The sequence below is a fragment of the Eurytemora carolleeae genome, unplaced genomic scaffold (genome assembly GCF_000591075.1).
Source record: "Eurytemora carolleeae unplaced genomic scaffold, Eaff_2.0 scaffold71, whole genome shotgun sequence".
Classification (NCBI taxonomy): Eukaryota; Metazoa; Arthropoda; class Copepoda; order Calanoida; family Temoridae; genus Eurytemora; species Eurytemora carolleeae.
The window spans coordinates 8,728-27,012 of NW_019396152.1; the positions used below are offsets into that span (position 1 = coordinate 8,728).

Sequence of the window (18,285 nt, forward strand, 5' to 3'; positions counted from 1 at the left end):
TAATAAAAAAAACAATTAGCGAAAAAAGTCACAAACTTTGTTTGATAGGGGGGGGGGGTAATTCCAGATTAATAACAACAATTTAAAGGAATTGTGAAGAATAATGTTGTGATGTTAAATCAACAAAAAATAATGCATGGTAAACACCAAGTTACAATCCCTTCTAACACTTCATCTTGGGCCTTAGAGTGAACCTTGATTTTTCAGGCAATTCTCAAATATATGTCCTTCCTCCATAGACGATTCAATTCATTTCATCTTTATCAGAAACAAATCTGTTTGTGTTTTTAACAATATTTCCCTTCACCACACAAACAGATAACATTTTATATTGTCATTAGGACACATTGTAAGTGCTTTCACGATTGAGATCATCAAATATACCTTTAAAGTTTTTTTTTGAAAAGTTTGTCCTGCTGTCCTGCTAGATTTTTCAGGACTATGTTGGATTAGTTTTTATCTTAACTTAAGTTCTTAAGAAACTCAACTTTTTTACTTTTCCTTGCCATCTATGGTTTAAATTTAGAGCTAGATATCTGAAACTTGATGACTCGACTGGTTAGTGTAACATTCATCCAGCCCCCATGGTAAAAGATCAAAAGCTTGACTTAAGATCAAGTTCTTGGTCAGAGATCATATAAGCTTGACTAGAGATTTTATCTCCGGCTGGAGATAATAAAAACTTGACTAGGATCACAAAAAACTTGGCCATCACAAAAACTTAACCAATATGATTAAGTCCACGATTGAGATAATATAAACTTGACTAGAAATTTTGTCCTCGATCCTTAAGACGACTGGAGATCAAACAAGCATTATCTTGAATTAAGATCATATCACCGTGGCAAGAGATCATATAAGCTCAACTATTGATCATCAGGGCCGTACTGCAGATTATTGATGTTAGATTAGGTTTATGTTTCTTCTGTTTTTCCTTAACTTAACCTGATTTTTATCTTTTCATGATTTCTTGATCATAAGTAAATTCTTGTCAGCTGGTCTCTTTTCTGTATTTCTCAGCTTAATCATAGGTAAATTTAACATAAACATATAACTAAAACCGTATCTTGTTGGCTGGAAAGACAGAGTCGAATTGGCTGCCATGTTTTAAATAAAAAAACATGTTTTCGATTTTTCGTCCCGTACTTCATAAAATTTAACATTTATCTTTGCTGAAACATTCACTGAAATAGAATTCTCTGCAAAACTGCTATCTGGAACAGTGCACTCTGGAACAGTGCTATCTGTAACATTGTTCTCTGGAACAATGTTCTCTGAAACAGTGATCTCAGAAACAGTGTTCTCTGAAACAGTGTTCTCAGGAACAGTGTTCTTGGAACAGTGCACTCTGAACAGTGCACTCTTGAAATTTTTCATTAAGTATCCTTTGAGTAGAACTAGATCTTTTTGATGGTATAGATTTATAAGATCGTCTTTGTCAGATTAATAGTTGATTGCCCACCGATCATTGATAAAATAGGATTCGGCTTGACAAGCATCTAGGATCGATGAATCTTCTCCTTAAAGTGTGATTCTTTGAAACACTGATATTCTGTGATTATCCCTGAAAACACAACTTTTTTTCTTCTCATGTTTTTTTTTGATAACTTTTCATAATTTAGTTATACAAAAGTTCTTGAAAATGTTTGAATTAGAAGCGTTCATATTTTGTAAATGAAATTTTTTTGAAATTATGATATGAGAAAAATAAATTGAATGCCTGCATTGCTGAATGTGAACCATCAACTTATCGTAACCCTGAAAAATATAATTAGTAAATTACGAGAAGATTTTTTCTAAAACATAAATTTCTATTCTGTGTAAAATTGACATAATTATTAATTATGTAAAGACAAAAACTGTGCTGTGCTGTGCTCACTGTACTGTACTGTACCTGAGGGCCCTGTGCAACTACTCCACAGATCCTGCAACCAAAATCAACAACTAGAAGAGGTTGAGTATGCCAGGGAAGTATTCCATCACCTTCATCATCCACTTGTTCTTTTCCTTCGCCATGTCCTTGAACTCCACCATGTCCTTTTACTCCACCTTATCATAGTCCACGTCTTTGTTTGTGTTTCCTTTCAGTGTCCTTGCCCATACCCTTTATTCTTTTCCATGTCCTTATCAAACTCATGTTCTTTGTCCGTACTCTTGATCTTTCTTGGTCTTTACCCCAGTCCGTAGAAAATTGTACGTCTTTCTATGTTTGTCCCTGTCTATATCCTTGTACTTCTGTTTTAAATCAGACTCTCAAGGACGTCCTATTAACACTACGACTTTACCATCAGTCCTAATTAGATAATTGAAATACAGAAAATAGATTATGACAAGCCTGAGTGAGTTGATTTCACATGATCGGAAATCACCTGAACAATTATCAATATTTTATTAGCATCATCATTATCATCATTATCATCATTATCATCATTATCATCATTATCATCATTATCACCAATATCAGCAATATCATCATTATCATTATTATCATTATTATCATCATTATCATCATTATCATTTTTACCTGATTTATTATCATTCTTATGTTTAAAATGTACAATGTACATTGTTTTTATCTGCAATTCTCATTCGTTTATAGTGGGCCAACCAATTAAAACACTCTTCTCTGGTTAGGCGGGTCCAAACTACATAGTAAATTGTGATTTTTTATTTGTATTATCTCGTGCTTTGTAGTTGAATAAAAATATGAATATGAATCATCATTGTCTTCATAATCATCAATATCATCAATATCATCAATATCGTCAATATCATCAATATCACCAATATCATCAATATCATCAATATCATCAATATCATCAATATCATCAATATCATCAATATCATCAATATCATCAATATCATCAGTATCATCAATATCATCAATATCATCAATATCATCATTATCATCATTATCATCATTATCATCATTATCATCATTATTATCATTATCATCATTATCAGCAATATCAGCAATATCATCATTATCATCAATATCATCAATATCATCAATATCATCAATATCATCAATATCATCAATATCATCAATATCATCAATATCATCAATATCATCAATATTATCAATATCATCATTACCATCATTATCATCATTATCACCATTATCATCATTTTCATCATTATCATTATTATCATAACTTACCGCAATATTCTGAGCATTAACACAGAGAGAACATATTTGGCAACGAAACCATCGAAGATCTTCAGGCAGTGTCACCAACCGCTTTATGCACGCATCATAAATCCTGGAAATTAAATTCATCTATCTATATATTTTTATATCCTATAAATGATTAATCTGCTGATCTGAGGGAGGGAACCAACGAACGCTTTGAGCCTGCGCTATGCAGACACAAACCTCTCAGATTTGCTAGGCAGACAGAGCCCCCACTATGCAGACCAAGCCTCTGCTATGCAGTAAACGATCCTCCACCATAAAGCACAACTTTTTTAATCTTGGTTTTTATTTGTAATGAAAAATTTTAACAATTATTTTGACTTAGTGGCATAAGAATTTTACTAAAGATTAGAGTTATTTATTGATTGTCATGATTAGAAACATATATGGACTCATAAAGTGGTTTATAAGATTTATACTAAAACTTTAAACATTTCTTACGCAGAAAGGAAGATATTTGGAGAAATATTACTGGAGTAAACTTGGTTTGTTTTGTTGTAATCTTTGATTTAAACAATACCTTTTTTTAAAAAATGTTAAGATTTAAATAAATGATACAAATTTTCTAGATTTAATTTGAACTACAAAAAAGGTATAGCTTAAATCAAAGATTATAAAAAATGAAATTAGATAAAATGTTTTTCTTTAAATATTTTCCTTTTCGTGTAAAAAAATATTTTAAGTTTTATAAACCACTTTATTAGTCATAATTAGGCACTATTTATAATAGTTGATAAATACTTCTCATCTTTGAGAAACCTCTCATACCCCTTTAAACCACACTAACAGTCCCTTGAAACACAATTTTCTGACCTGTTGATTGATCTATCATGATACTGAAGATGTTTGATCATATTCGGAGCTGTGACCAACATTTTCCCACATCTTCTCTTCGATACACCTTCATACTCTTCATTCCAACCTTTCTTCACGATATACTCACACTAAAACAGGGGAATTCATTTTCAGGAAGAAATCATTAACCCCCTCACAGTGGTCCAAGGGGTGACTAGTTTTTGTCGCAATCTTTCTCTTAAAATGCATTCAGGATGAAATATGAAACATATTCTGATCATCTTTTTGTTTACAAACATTGTATCAATATTGTAAAGTAAATAGATCAACTATCAAAAGTAGCTTGCATTGTTTTTTGATGATTTCAATTTATAACTACGTTTCCCATTCATATCATTGTTTTTTGATGATTTCAATTTATAACTACGTTTCCCATTCATATCTTTGTCATTGATCCTTTAACTTAGCAATATTGCGTACATTTGAAAGGTCATAGTGTTCATAGTTAACACTGGAGACATAACGATTGCAGAAAACGTATAGTTCATAGCTTTTTTTACAGGAAATTCCAACGGAATCAGAGGCCGAATTTAAAGAATTTGAGCCGCGGTTTAAATTCAAGCCGCGACTTAATTATGGTTGATTTCACTTAAAATTGTATCAAATGTTTCAAGATTTAAGCCGGCGCTCAATTTAAACCGGGTTTGGGCGGATTTAAGCCGCGACTTAAATTCTTTAAATTCGGCCTCAGGATAATCTAGAAATATAATTAGATTCTAACAACCATTAATCAAATATTTGTCCCATGTATTAGTATCGTCTCTGATTCGTGTATAAAATACCCATTTTAAGAGTGTTCACGGAAATGGCCAGTTTTCCGTCAGTAATAGGAACTTCAACGCAACATTTCTACGACTTGGACACTTCTCTCAAAAAAATTGCATAACCGACCTTGTAAGAGTTATTTGACATGAATAAGAGGTTTATGGTTTGCTGTCCCCACAAATAAAAGCCCACTCTGCCCCTCCCCTTTTCTGATGTATCAGGAAAGTTTTTAAGGTTTTTATCTATTTGAATTTTATTTACCTGGAATGTGGAGTTCGGATGACATTTGTAAACATGCTCCTCAATTCGATTCCTAAATAAGTATAAAAAAAATTCTTTTCCTTTATTATCAACATTAACATCAGTATGAAGGGGGAGTCAAATCAAATAAAATCTTTGAAGTGAGTCAATACTTTTTCATGCAACATCCTAACTTTAAGAAGTTGCCAAAATCCTAAAAAAAACGAATATTGGAAAATGAGCAGATTTTTACCTGTGAAAAATGTCAGGGCAGTTGACACAGTGGAGCAGATTCTGCTTAGACTTTGGTCCTGGTCCAGCCGAGTTCTAGAAATTAAGAACATTTAGCAAATCCATAGTTTTCCGAATTTAGTTTTTGCATACTTGTTTTTTTATTTAAATATCTACATATATGTACAATAGAAATCTCTGTTTGTTTGTTTGCTTGTATGTCCGATCATAACTCAGGAACCTCATGACCGATTTGCCTCAAATTTTGATTGGGGAACACGGGATAACCACTGGACTGTTCTTGGCTTAGTCTTGAGATTCATATTTAAGGGGGTCGACTTTTAAAGGGAAAAATAGCAAAAATTGTAACTTAAAACCAAGCGCGGGTAAACGGCGTGAGTAACTATGAGTAACCTGGGCAACGCTGGGTTCCCAGGCTAGTACATTTATAAAAATGTAATCTCACAGAATTTCTTCTGTAATCTTAGCCTCAAATCTTTTGTCCGCGATTAAAAAAAAATCGAGTAAAGATTGTCATTGAGACTAATTTGGGACTCGAGCTTTGGGATCGAAGAAGCAACTAGCAGCAGTCGATCACATGACACAAGATATCGTTCATAAGTTGGGTTTGCGATTGAGCCTCAAACCTGGGTTTTAGGAATTAAGACTCGAACCGAAGCTTTTAAATCGCCGAAACAGATTACCCCATCTACCCCCCACACTTCGTCATTAAAGTCGGATCCATGGTCGTCAACCTGGACGATTTCATTTTGAAAGAAAGCATCTGAAAAGTTCTTAAATTACCTTTGAGGCCTGGCCAGCCTCCTTTGTCGCAAAATAGATTTTAAGCTTTTGAAAGTGTAAAAGAAATGAAATCCGCTTACTTATTTGGGTAATTTAAGGGTAAACTGAATAGCCTAAATTAGCTATTCATTGGTATTAGTTTAAGTTTTTAAAGATAAATATGGCCGAAGAATAAGCCAATTTACTGGTCAGAATAAGTGCCGCTTTATTTCTATAAAATCTATATTTTCCTGAATACTGGTGCAAACTGTGAAGTCCTCCACATCTAATCCTATTCCTTCCTCGATATCATGATATCCCTGATACAAGAAAATGGATTTTAAAGGGACTGTAAACGTAATTTTAAATGAATTTACAATGATGAACTCCCTAAAAAAAATTGCCAGATCAAGAAAGAAAAAATGTCCAAGTTTTTGTTACTGAAAACTAATTATTTTCTTTTGTGGTTTCTCTACAACAAGTGATTTGGGCATTTCTTGCTTCAGAAACAATGGAGAAATCCTCAGAATACCATATTTAACTGTTGAAGATAAAAAATATCAAATGACTGTAAATAATCAACCAAGCAGTCAATAAATTAGCTAATCAATTAATTAAGCAACTAATCAATCAATCAGCTTTTTAGCTACTTTTATACCTGGCTTTTTTTCTCCTTGTTCGCTGTGTAAACACCAAACCTAGATTAGATTAATTAAAAATAATATATTGATGTAATTGAAAAATGTAAAGCATTGACGGGACACCTCCCCCTTGTGTTTACACCATTTCAACACAATTTTAGTCAGCAAAACAATGTTTGGAACTTTGGACATATAGCTATTTATATATGTTAATTGGAAAACACATTAAAATTTATCACAGTCTTAAAAATATTAATAGGTTGATAATTTGAAAGGAAGACGACATTTGAGTGGAATTTTTATTTATGTGAAGTAATGATTTTAAATGCTTTAATATTGATTTTCTATGTCAAACATTGCGCTGGTTATAACAAATAAGGGGAGATGAACTGTCAGACGGAACCGATCCTGGATACAATCCGGCGAAAAATTATCCGGAACTAGATCCTGATAAATTATTCTAGATCCGGATCCTACAATTTTTTTTTATATATCTATAAATGGAAAAGATGCCTGTAGGTGTGATAGTACTTGTTCCGATGGGCCTCCCAGGCTACCTGCAATAATTTATTCTCTTTAACAACTTTCCCTGACCCCTTTCAAGTCTAGAGATGAGCATCGTTTTTGTGAAAGAACGAAATTGGTCGCGAACGATGGTGTCGTTCAGAAAAAACGAACGAATTGGATCGTCTATTTGTAAAAACTATCGTTGTTTAAAAACGAAAGATTTAATATCGTTTGAACTGAACAAAGGGGNAGCATTGTCCTAGGAGGCTGATTTTTTGCATGCGAGCTTAAAATTATGTATATTACATGCATTTTTTGGTTTTGAACGAATCTGAGCAAAAGTGCGCGCGCACGCGCGCTTTTTGTGAAAAAATACGACTTCTTTGACAGTTAATCAATCTTAACTTCATTAATTGCACTTGAACATTTATCCTGATAGTCTTGACAAAATTCTGCGCTCAAAAAATTCACCTCCAAATTCAATCAAATGTCCGCGCGCGCGCGCAATTTAAGAAAATATCTTTGAATACTTATTTGCTAAGTTTGGTCTAAGTTAGAATCAAAGTATCATGAGATACATCAAACTATAGCAAAATTGGGACAAGGAATTCATCTTTAAAAAAAAAACAATATTTTTTTACTGAACAAACAATCTTATTAAACGAACGATTTTCCTGAACAATCTTTTAGTGAGAAAACTAACGAAATAGTTGGAAAATTAACGAAAATTTTGTTAACAATTTTTATTGAATGATTGAAAAACAACGAACGAAATGGGTCGTTCAAGAACGATGAACGAACGAAATGAAAAAAAGCCGAACACGCCCATCTCTACTTTCAACTTTAAAATCATATCATATCAAAGGTAAAGAATATTTAGTTTCATTCCCCCTAAATAATTCCCATTCTTAATTCCCTAACTAGTATTAGTTCCCTGCAATATCAAATCCCCGTTAAAATGACAGTAAGCGAATTTCAAGTGACCCTCCATACGAAGATGTCAATGCCCGATGCCAGCAGTGCCCTTAAAAGCTTTGTCTATTCAAGCAAAAATTATATATCAACGTTTACAATTTAGAAAACTGATAATTTTTTGCGCATTTTTACTGCAGAAAATGATATAGGAATTATCAGGATTAAACACTTTTAACGACAGTTTTCTTCACAATATTGATCAGATAAAGGTTTCAAGGGTACCGTTGTGACGGAGATTGCGTTTTTTTGCATGGGAAATTATGTCTTAAGAATAATTTGCTAAAATCATTATTTTTCACACGGAGAAAAAAAACTTACCCTGTTCCCGATCTGCTTCTTGCAGGGAATACAAAAGAAGTGGGTGAGTGTGTTTCCTGACCATAATCAGCATTTATTCACATTTTTTAATTTATTTATTTAATAAAGCTCTTCATTCATGTAAATAAATCATTATAATAAAAGTCGTAATCTCTGTCTGTTTCATTGTCCGAACATAACAAAGGAACCCGAGGACCGATTTGTCTCAAATTTCGATTGGGGAACTCGGGAGACCAATGGGAGTGTTTATTGTTTATTGCTTGGATTTGAGATTCTAAGTTGAATAGGTCGACTTTAATAGCGAAAATATAGTTTCAGGGCAAAATCGTTCAAGTGCGGGTTAATGGCGGGAGTAACTATTAGTAACCTTGGCAGGGCTAGTATATATATAAATATATATATATAGTATTTTCAACTTTTTTTCAGTTTTTATATATATTGTAGATGTTTAAATATATATTTTCCAAGACAAATTATTTCATGGTTCTGACCCAATCATCAGTTGAAATAAAACTCTATATATATAAATACATATACATTTGTTCGCTAAAGCTGAGAAAACGGTTGGACAAAATTTGCGGATTTTTTTTTTGAGGGAACCCATGGATACCCCGAAGATGACACAGGCAATTTTTTGTTATTGAAATTACGAGATATGACGAGCATTGAGTACTTCATCTAAAATCATAATTTAATACCAAGTGCGGGTAAACGGTGAAACTATGTCTCTTAGTAATAATAATATAAACCTGGACTACACCGGGTACTAAAACTAGTTATATCTATAACGTTATTATTGCCAATGAAAGTCAGATTTCTCAACAAATCAAAATCAAACCAGACTTTTAGAGACGCCTACGACCACATAAACATACTTGAAATCAAGGTTATAATGCAAGGAAAGTTATTTCAGAGGTGTACGCATCTTTTGTACTGCAGTCTCTGGGCGGTAATGTAAACACAAGACGGATGTCGAAGCCTAACATGGGATCCATCTTTCACAAAAAAAATCAATGAAATATTCTGGTCTTAGGAAACTATTATGTGAATTATCGGTTATCAAAATTTAATGCTTTTAACCTCCTCGGATTCTAAAAGAACATCTATTCTTGTTTAAAATTCCGCCCAGAGAGAACAGGTTTCAAAATGTACACAGAGTATACGCAACTGTAATTAACTTTCCTTGCATTATAACCTTGCTTGAAATTACTCTACTAATTCTCGAAGGTAATGAGGGTTTACTATAGTTCGAGAAAACGCACATTAAAGGGAGTGACCGGCTATGTAAGGTAGTTGAACTGAGTATGCAGTGTTTTGGAAAACTTCTTTCGGATTCATTTGAGACATATAAAACTTTTTAAAGATCTGTAAATCCAGAGTTTGAGCGCAAATTCGACGTTCAAAACTCTTTAAAAAGTTTAATATGTCTCAAATGAATCTGAAAGAAGTTTTCCACAACACTGCATACTCAGTTCAACTACCTTACAAAGCCGGTCACTCCCCTTAAAGCATGTAAAGAAATGATTATGGTTGCCTGAGTCTTTCTCAAATCCATGAACTTGAACAAGGTGATCTCTGCAAAATATTGGAACTTTAAACAAAGGAAAAACGTGAACGTTTCAACAACATTTTTACGGTAACCTCTTTCACGAAAACTTTAGAAATGCTTGTCGTAAAACATAAAAGTCAGTTTTTTCATCTCCATCAAGCATAAATTCCTATCTGCGCGATAAACTGAAAATAAATGATGATAACAAAAGACGACATTTTAAGTGTCCCAATCATCTGTAGAGTAGCTCATAGACTTAAAATAAAATAATTGTATTCAAACTCTTTAAATTGTATGCTCATTAAAACATTATAAGAGATAAAAACCAGATATCAAAAGGTTCAAAATTTTCCTCAACGCGTTATTGTCCTTAAAAGCTTCTCCTTTGCAGATTTGACAGAAACACAGGAACCTGATCAATAATTTGATGAATCAATTAATCAATGAATCAATGAATCAATGAATCAATGGATTAATTAATCAAACAACACATTCTACACTATGCACACACTCTTATTCCTGTAGAAACTAGGGAAAGAAGGGGGAACTTGGATATAAAGGAAAGGAAGGGGAAATGTTGTATATATAGGAAAGGAAGGAAGAATGGACATAGAAGGAAAAGAAGGGGGAATGAATTTATGAATGAAAAAATGAAACAATGAACCAATGCAATGAATCAATGAACCAATGAATTCATATACCAATGAACCAATGAATCAATGAACGAAGGAATCAATGAACCAATGAATCAATGAACCAATTAATCAATGAACCAATGAATCAATGAACCAATGAATCAATGAACCAATGAATCAATAAACCAATGAATCAATAAACCAATGAATCAATAAACCAATGAATCAATGAACCAATGAATCAATAAACCAATGAATCAATAAACCAATAAATCAATAAACCAATGAATCAATGAACCAATGAATCAATAAATTAATGATGAATCAATAAACCAATGAATCAATAAACCCATGAACCTATGAACCAATGCAATGAATCAATGAACCAATGAATCAATAAACTAAAAAATCAATAAACCAATGAATCAATAAACCAATGAATCAATAAACTAATGAATCAATAAACCAATGAACCTATGAACCAATACAATGAATCTATGAACCAATGAATCAATAAACAAATGAATCAATAAACCAATGAACCAATGAATCAATATCCATGAGTTATCCGTCATCTTCTCTTCGAAAATTGATCATGATCAACTGTAAATTCTCTGTAAAGTAACTTCCAAATTTCTGCTTTAGAAACAATGCAAAGAATCAATGAACCATTGAATCAATGAACCACCAATGAATCAATAAACCAATTTAATCAAAAAACAAAAAATTAATGAACCAATTAACAAATGAATCAATGAAAACTAGATTAAGCAACAAATAAAAAGTCAGTTCAGAAAGAATAAAATGGCAATTTTTAAATACAGTGATAACCAGGGTAGGGGGCCAAGCGCTGCGGCCACGGGCTAGATAAAGTTAGGACGATTTCTGGGCCAAAAGCTGCGGCTAGGACAGGCTAGGGGGCCGAGCACTACGGCCACATGTCTTAAATTTAAAACCCCACCAGGTGCCAGTCTCTACGCAGGCATCCCACCGATATTATTTTTCTGGATCTACAAAATTCAAACCCCCTCTCTCTGTTTTGGAATTTTACGGGGCATGTGCGTACAACAGATAATAGCAAATCCCTATACAATATATGGCAGTTGTATAAAACAGTTACGCGCGATTGCTGAATCGAATTTCAAGAAAGAGAGAGATTAGTATATATTTTAGGGTTAGGTTGAGACACTTTCTGGGCCGAGCGCTGCGGCTAGAACGGGTCTCTCTTTGTCTTGTATTTCAACGCGGCATGCACGTAACTCCTTAGGGCTTCTGCCTATATTGTTTATTATACACAACCCACCTTATTTTCTTTGCTCCTGGATGTCTGATATGAATATGTGCTTTCAGTAGATTAAGAGAAGCAGTCCTAAATCAACCCCAGCTCATTGAGCAATGAGGTGAGCTGGGAAATTACCGCGGAAATGAAAAATCTAAAATGCCGATGAAAATGGAACACCGTAATGTAATAAGTCAATGATAATCACAAAAATGTTGTTTCACTGAACCAAGTTTGTGATTAAGTTTTGTTTTAAACGCTTTATTCATTATAAATAAATAAATTAATAAAGATCAACCATCATTTCGTGGAAATCAAGGCCGAGACCCATTCAACTGAGTCTTTGCCACATAATCAAATGGTCTAATCCTTATATCTTTCAAACCTGATGGCGTAAACCTTTGATATTCAAAACCTAGATTGTTTGATATGAAATTTTTTTGAAATATTTGTGGTAAGACGACATTGCATTGGGTTGAACATATGTAGGGATTAGAACTAAAGAGATATAAAATTATTTTCTAAATAAACAGGGTATAATAATTAAATAAAAAATCAAAAAAATCTAAATGTCATGTTTGAAGGATGAGCTGATGGGTGCCTGAACATATCCACACAGGACTCCGTGCAACAGGTGAACATTTTCACCTCAACAAAATTAAGTTAAAGTTTTAAATTCTTCTTAAATTTACAGTTAGCGTAATTTCATGTGTCTCTTCGTGCATTAATAGCAATGCCCGATTCACAACGACGCCCTTTAAAGCTGTGAAAAATTACAATATCTTCCATATTATTGATCAGATGCAGGTTTCAAAGGTACCATTGTCATCTTTGCATGGAGGTTCACTTAAAATTAGGCGTATAGTCCCTTTAATAACATTTTCTTGACACATTTAATCGGTGTAATAACTCTTTTACCTTTCATGTTTTACTTTACTTACTTTCAAGTTAAAAATTGAGTTCTTTCTTATTGATGCTTGTTTGCATACCCCTTCAGAATGTTCCAGATCAAGATGGAGTAAGCAATCCTTAAAAAAATGATAATAAACAAAAAACAAGAAAACAATGGAATAAATGTCGTGATTCGTCTTTTAATGTGATTTTCAATACTTTGCAACTGATTTATTTCTTATTTCTTATTTTTTTTATGAAATAGTTCAGTAGGAAATTATAAATCGTTCCTCTGACATTTTATAATTAAAAGCAGAAAAAAGACGTGAATTAAAAAAGTTTAGGATTATCACCACAAATAATATGAAATATTAGTTTAGAATTGTTTTAAACTATTTGGGGTTATCCCTTTTGGGAAAACTACAGACCTAGAGGGGAAACAAATGAATTAGTTTAAAACTGCCAATAAGTGGGAGAAACAAAAAAAATTTTGATGATGGGGGAGGGAGGGGGGAATTCTATTAAAATTTTACTTGCATGGTTAATAAATTACAGCAACCCCTGCCTGTTCCCGTAAATGTTCAAAATTCTAAATAAATTAAGACTTCAAAAACTTACTTCGTACAAACAGAAGAGCTTGGAGCAAACTTGGCACCCAAACATATTTCTACAAAAGCAATAACAAAAATGTTAATCATTCAACAACTAACGTGGAATATTAAAATTTCACTTTAAAAAAACCTTTATGAATAAATTATAAAAAATTTTGTTTATTAAAGACAGCAAAATTGTTCAGTAATAATACAAAAATGTCAATTTAAAGTGAATCCAGTACCTGTGACTTAAACTTGGTGCAATACTGTCATTTCTATCACTAATCTCCTTTTCTTCTTCTGTGTTGACCATATTCTTTATTTCCTCTTCTGTATCTTCATCTTCTTCATCATCTTTAAACGTAACTCTTCTTTCCTCCTCAATAAACTCTCCCTCAGATTCTTCCTCAGAAGTTGTAAATACAATCTTTCGATACTTGTCTACACCCCAGCAAACATCAAGTTAAAATCCAAACAAGTTCATTGGTCAAAATAAGGCGATTAAAGTGACTGTGGGCGTAATTTTAGGTCATCCTCTAAGGAAAGATAGCAATGCCAGATTAACAACAGTACCCTTAAAAGCTTTGTCTGATCAAGTATGAATTAGTTATCAATGTTTATAATTTCGAAAACAGATTATTTTCATTTGAAGTTTCTCTACAAAAAGGACTCGTGTATTTCTACTTCTGGAAAACATATAGGAATTATAAGAATGGGAATCGCCATCTTTGCATGGAGGGACATTTGAAATTACGCTTGCAGTACCTTAAAAGATTTACATGTGAGTAAGTAATAAGTTAAGTTGATATTGAAGGGTTCCTGGACATGATTGTTTACTAGTCAACTGTTGTCCTTTAAGCCCAGGATCAATGTTGATGTGACGATCCTGCTTTTCAGGATAGAGGGGGGACTGGTTTGCCCCGCGCAGTCGAATAATGTTGGTTTTCATCTCTGGCTTTGGCAGAGTCTGATCAGATAGAGAACTTTTGATGGCTCTCAGACTAACTATCTTGCTCCCGGGCTTAGAGATAACAGGTGTGGGTGATCTCTTAGTGGCAGTATCTCCTTGAAATCTAGTGTTCTCCTCTTTTGTGTGCAAGTCTTGTCTTGTCAACTCTTTTTGATGATTTATCCCTTCTCTGAATGTTTCCATTGCTTTCTCCTCTGTGCTTCTTGCATTTTCCATTATCTCATGACTGTCCTTTGGTTTTATACGTGGGACTTCTCTGTTTTCTAGAGAACCAAGTAAAGCTTTTGCTGTTGTTTCAGCACTGCTCTGGGCTTTGAGAGATTTCTGCCCATTTAGGCTAATAAATTCAATACTCTTCTGGGATTTTGTTACACTGTTTGTATATTCTGAAGATCTCGATTTTTCTTTAGAATTCTGAATCAAATGACTGGATTGCTGCTGAAATGAGCTATTAGATGTGAATGAATCAGTTGTCTCCATCAACCCTAAAGGATCTGATTCCTTTAGGTTTTTGAGGACCCTTGAGTTGTCTGGGTTTGTGGGTTCCTGTGAAATAATTGATTTAGGAGGTAAATAACTATTCTCCTTGATCTGTGAATGAATACTCTCTGAACTAAAATTGTCCTCAGTCCTTGTAGAACTCTGAGATGCAAGACTTGTATTTTTTGTCTTGGTAGACACCTCAGTTGTTTCAAAGATATCATCAGCTTCCTTCTCCACATTACTTGTATTATCTCTTTCCTCATTTTTATCAGCTATCTCATCTCTTTCCTCATTTTTATCAGCTATCTCATCTCTTTCATCATTTTTATCAGCTATCTCTTCTTCACTGTCTTCTTCGTCAGAGCTGCTTTCAGACTCAGGTCTTAGTTTGCAATCAAATACTATCTTTTGAATGGTCTTTCGCTCGGCTTCTGACACATCTTTCTTTATTTCCCAAAATACAAAAGCTTTTTGTTTCTGTTTAGGTGATCCGACAGAATCTTCTACATTTGGGGGTACGTTCTCTTTCTTACCTTTACGTATAGATATGCAAGCTGCAGTGGATATGAGTTCATTCTGCTTAGTAGTTTTAACCATGTCAACTTCGATCTTAGCTTTGGGACCTTCTTTCTTATTCTCTAGACTTGGACAGGAGTTAATATGTCCCTCATTATTCCCTTTATGATCACAAAGGTTGTGGCAGGAATGTTGATTATCATAGTGACACTTTTCAGCCTTTAAGGGAAGAATGTTCTCCAAGCTTGATTTCCTTTTCATCTGTACATTGGCGGGGGACAGAATATCCTCTCCACATCTTTCATCAGGTGAACTTTGGGCATTAGAGAAGGATCTATGTGAACCATAATTCTCATCCTCAGGTTTTAGACTGCAGTTTGAATTAACATCCTCTTGCTCCAATGAAGTAATGTATTTCAGCGTTCTAACAGGTTCACTTATCTTTCTTTTGCGAGGTCTTCGTTCCATATTGCGATCTGGGGTTTTGTGCATGGCAGCGATATTCTTAGGAGAATTTGAATTATCTACAGACTCCAGGGCCTTTCTTACATATCTTTGAGAGCTACTTCCAGGATAGATTAATGAAATATTTCCTATCAATTCTTCAGTGCTGGGTAGCATTGGAGGAGAATCGTACCAGCCATTTGATTCATGGTTGATTGGTGTCTTACTCTGTACTGGAGTTACAATTCTTCTTGGTGTGGGTTTTCTTATGGGGGTTTTATATTCCTTTGTTGAACAGGTAGCTTGATCTTTCCTGCTGTCCTGATTTGACTGGCTGTCCAAAGTTGGCCGAAATGGACTGTACGGATTGTCAATGACATGCTTAACAAGGTTCATGACATCTTCAAACTGATCTGAGATGACTGAATTTCTTCTTTTGGCGACCTCTCTACCACTGTTCATCTGTTGTTTACCATTTACTTCTGGTCCACCTTCAACTTTTAACCTTTCATCCCCAATTTTGATCACAGATTTCTTTCCTTTACCTTTGTTTCCCGTATTACTTTTGGAATATCTAAACCTTACACTAGAACTGAATGCAGCTCTAAGTGCCTGGTTTGATGTTGACTGAGACGGGTTGGCTAAATTGGCAGAAATTTCATTTACAACTGGAACTTGTTCAGCAGGTCTAGGTCTTCTGGATTCAACATTTTCTTCCCTGTTTTTGTAGAAATTTAATAGATTTAAGACTTTTATCAACCTTGCCCTTTACCTACCCTTTCAGTACTTAAAAACTTGAAAAATTCATTGGACTTCTGATTTGGACATAAATGTAAAAATCTCCACTTCCAAAGATTGATAAACATCCCTTGAACATTTTTTGAATATAACTAACTACAAGATAAATTGTAAGTTTATCAAAATAATTCTATTTAATTTCCCTGCTTTTCTTTTTCTCCACCTTTGGAACATCAATGCTGAGTATTGTAGGAATACTGTTTGAGTTTCCAGTGGAGGACATGACTGGCTTATCAGTCATTGGCATAAATTTAAATTTACCACTGAATGTCATTTTACTGAAAATATAAAGTTCATATTAGTTAATAAACAATAAAATTTCAGTATATTAAAACACATTTGCTCTAAGGTCAAAACTTCAAAAATCAAAAATGTTCTAATTTGTATGAAGGCGGATCCAGTCTTTGATTGAGCTGTTCAGTTTTGAAATGCCATACATGTTTAATTTTGAAGAAAAATTGAATTAGTTTCGATTTAATAAAAATCTTTTTGTGAAATCAGTTGTAGCAATCGAAACTTTTGATGAACTAGGAGTCTGTTCAGAATTAGAAAAGGAAGAAAAGACTTTGTTCCCGTTTACAGGAGCATTTATTTCACTTCCTTTCAAGGGTTTAAAAACATTAGGATGTGGAACTGACTTTCTCATTCCAATAAATTTAGGTGGTTTTATCTTTTGAGGGTTTACTCCAATCTGCCCCCTTCCTCTGCTCCCAGCAGTTTCAGAGTGGGAAGAAGATTTTAGATGGTTCAAGGAGGGGTTAGAGGAACAACTGATTTCATTCAGAGAAGAGGCGAAATCACTAGAATCAGCTACAACTGGCTCTTGTAAAAATGCTGACCACTTAGTCTAAAACAAAATCATGTTGTATTGGATTTAATTCTATTAAAATAAACACATAGTTTTAATTGACTGTAAATTGTTGGAATTCAACAGTTTTTAAAATAGACACAAGACAATAGCTTCCTCATAGTTACCCATATAAAGGCCTATTAAGTACCATTGTGTATCAAACATGCCTCATAAAAAATAGAGGGTCACAAAAAAATTACATCTGCAGTTCCTTTCAGCAATTTTTGAACAAAAATTACAAAAAGAAAGAAAAGTAAACTCACTTTTTTAGACGGTGGACATTTTAATTTGGCAGAATATTTATCTTCTAATTTGTGTGGTTCTTCTGTATGATGTTCTTCCCTTGAATCCACTGTAGTTTCTTCCCATCTTGCTTCCCTCCAAACACTAGATCCTAGATTTTCCGATCCTTTAACTTGGAAAGAAGAAGTTTTCTTCCCAATATGGAATATTGAGTTTGGTTTCTCAGGAACAGATAAAAGATCTGTCTTCTCTTCCAGTTGGTTCCAGTTCTCCTCCAAGCGGTAGATATGGATATTATTCATGTAAAAATGAATACATTAGGGAATGGTTACAATAAACATGAAAAAAGCAAAAACTAGTCTTCTTGCAAATTTATCAGTTGAGTAAAATAGTAACTTTTATGTGTGTGTGGGGCGGGGGAGGGGGGTGTATGATTCAACCAATAAAAACTCAACTAATGGAAAGTGTGTGCATCTATATATAAAGTTGTAATCACAGTTTGTCTGTTTGTTTGTTTGTCCGA

General features: G+C 33.7%; 2 protein-coding genes across 4 annotated transcripts; both read right to left on the reverse strand.

Annotated features, from left to right (window-relative positions):
• Window positions 1-453: 453 nt before the first annotated feature.
• On the reverse strand, window positions 454-12,693 carry LOC111696569 (uncharacterized). 3 transcript variants are annotated; one of them, XM_023466207.1, is made up of 17 exons: window positions 12,576-12,693; window positions 11,999-12,064; window positions 10,413-10,472; window positions 10,046-10,086; window positions 8,512-8,567; window positions 7,225-7,268; window positions 6,729-6,768; window positions 6,322-6,390; window positions 6,092-6,112; window positions 5,310-5,383; window positions 5,078-5,129; window positions 4,010-4,140; window positions 3,161-3,263; window positions 2,336-2,369; window positions 1,895-1,983; window positions 1,721-1,758; window positions 454-1,564 (listed from the first exon to the last, which is right to left on the reverse strand). In XM_023466207.1, the coding sequence occupies exons 1-17, from the start codon at window positions 12,614-12,616 to the stop codon at window positions 1,522-1,524; spliced, it is 1,002 nt and encodes a 333-aa protein (XP_023321975.1). In that variant the 5' UTR covers window positions 12,617-12,693; the 3' UTR covers window positions 454-1,521. The 3 variants fall into 3 exon arrangements, with proteins under 3 accessions (XP_023321975.1, XP_023321972.1, XP_023321971.1); XM_023466204.1 differs by having other exon boundaries at window positions 1,895-2,037; XM_023466203.1 differs by having other exon boundaries at window positions 1,895-2,049; window positions 12,576-12,691.
• Window positions 12,694-12,888: 195 nt separating this feature from the next.
• On the reverse strand, window positions 12,889-18,034 carry LOC111696581 (uncharacterized). The gene is made up of 6 exons (XM_023466220.1): window positions 17,783-18,034; window positions 16,809-17,516; window positions 14,278-16,585; window positions 13,701-13,899; window positions 13,484-13,532; window positions 12,889-13,002 (listed from the first exon to the last, which is right to left on the reverse strand). The coding sequence occupies exons 2-6, from the start codon at window positions 16,941-16,943 to the stop codon at window positions 12,889-12,891; spliced, it is 2,805 nt and encodes a 934-aa protein (XP_023321988.1). The 5' UTR covers window positions 16,944-17,516; window positions 17,783-18,034.
• Window positions 18,035-18,285: the final 251 nt, after the last annotated feature.

Excerpts from the sequence above, each read along its gene's own strand:
- LOC111696569 (XM_023466203.1), bottom strand. The coding sequence starts at position 12,616 with ATGTTCACCTGTTGCACGGAGTCCTGTGTGGATATGTTCAG. Across the intron at positions 10,087-10,412 it reads AAGGACAATAACGCGTTGAG|AGATCACCTTGTTCAAGTTC; the intron begins GAAAATTTTGAA and ends AATATTTTGCAG. Across the intron at positions 6,391-6,728 it reads ACAAGGAGAAAAAAAGCCAG|GGATATCATGATATCGAGGA; the intron begins GTATAAAAGTAG and ends TTCTTGTATCAG.
- LOC111696581 (XM_023466220.1), bottom strand. The coding sequence starts at position 16,943 with ATGACATTCAGTGGTAAATTTAAATTTATGCCAATGACTGATAAGCCA. Across the intron at positions 16,586-16,808 it reads AGAAAAAGAAAAGCAGGGAA|GAAAATGTTGAATCCAGAAG; the intron begins ATTAAATAGAAT and ends AAAAACAGGGAA. Across the intron at positions 13,003-13,483 it reads AGCTCTTCTGTTTGTACGAA|GATTGCTTACTCCATCTTGA; the intron begins GTAAGTTTTTGA and ends CATTTTTTTAAG.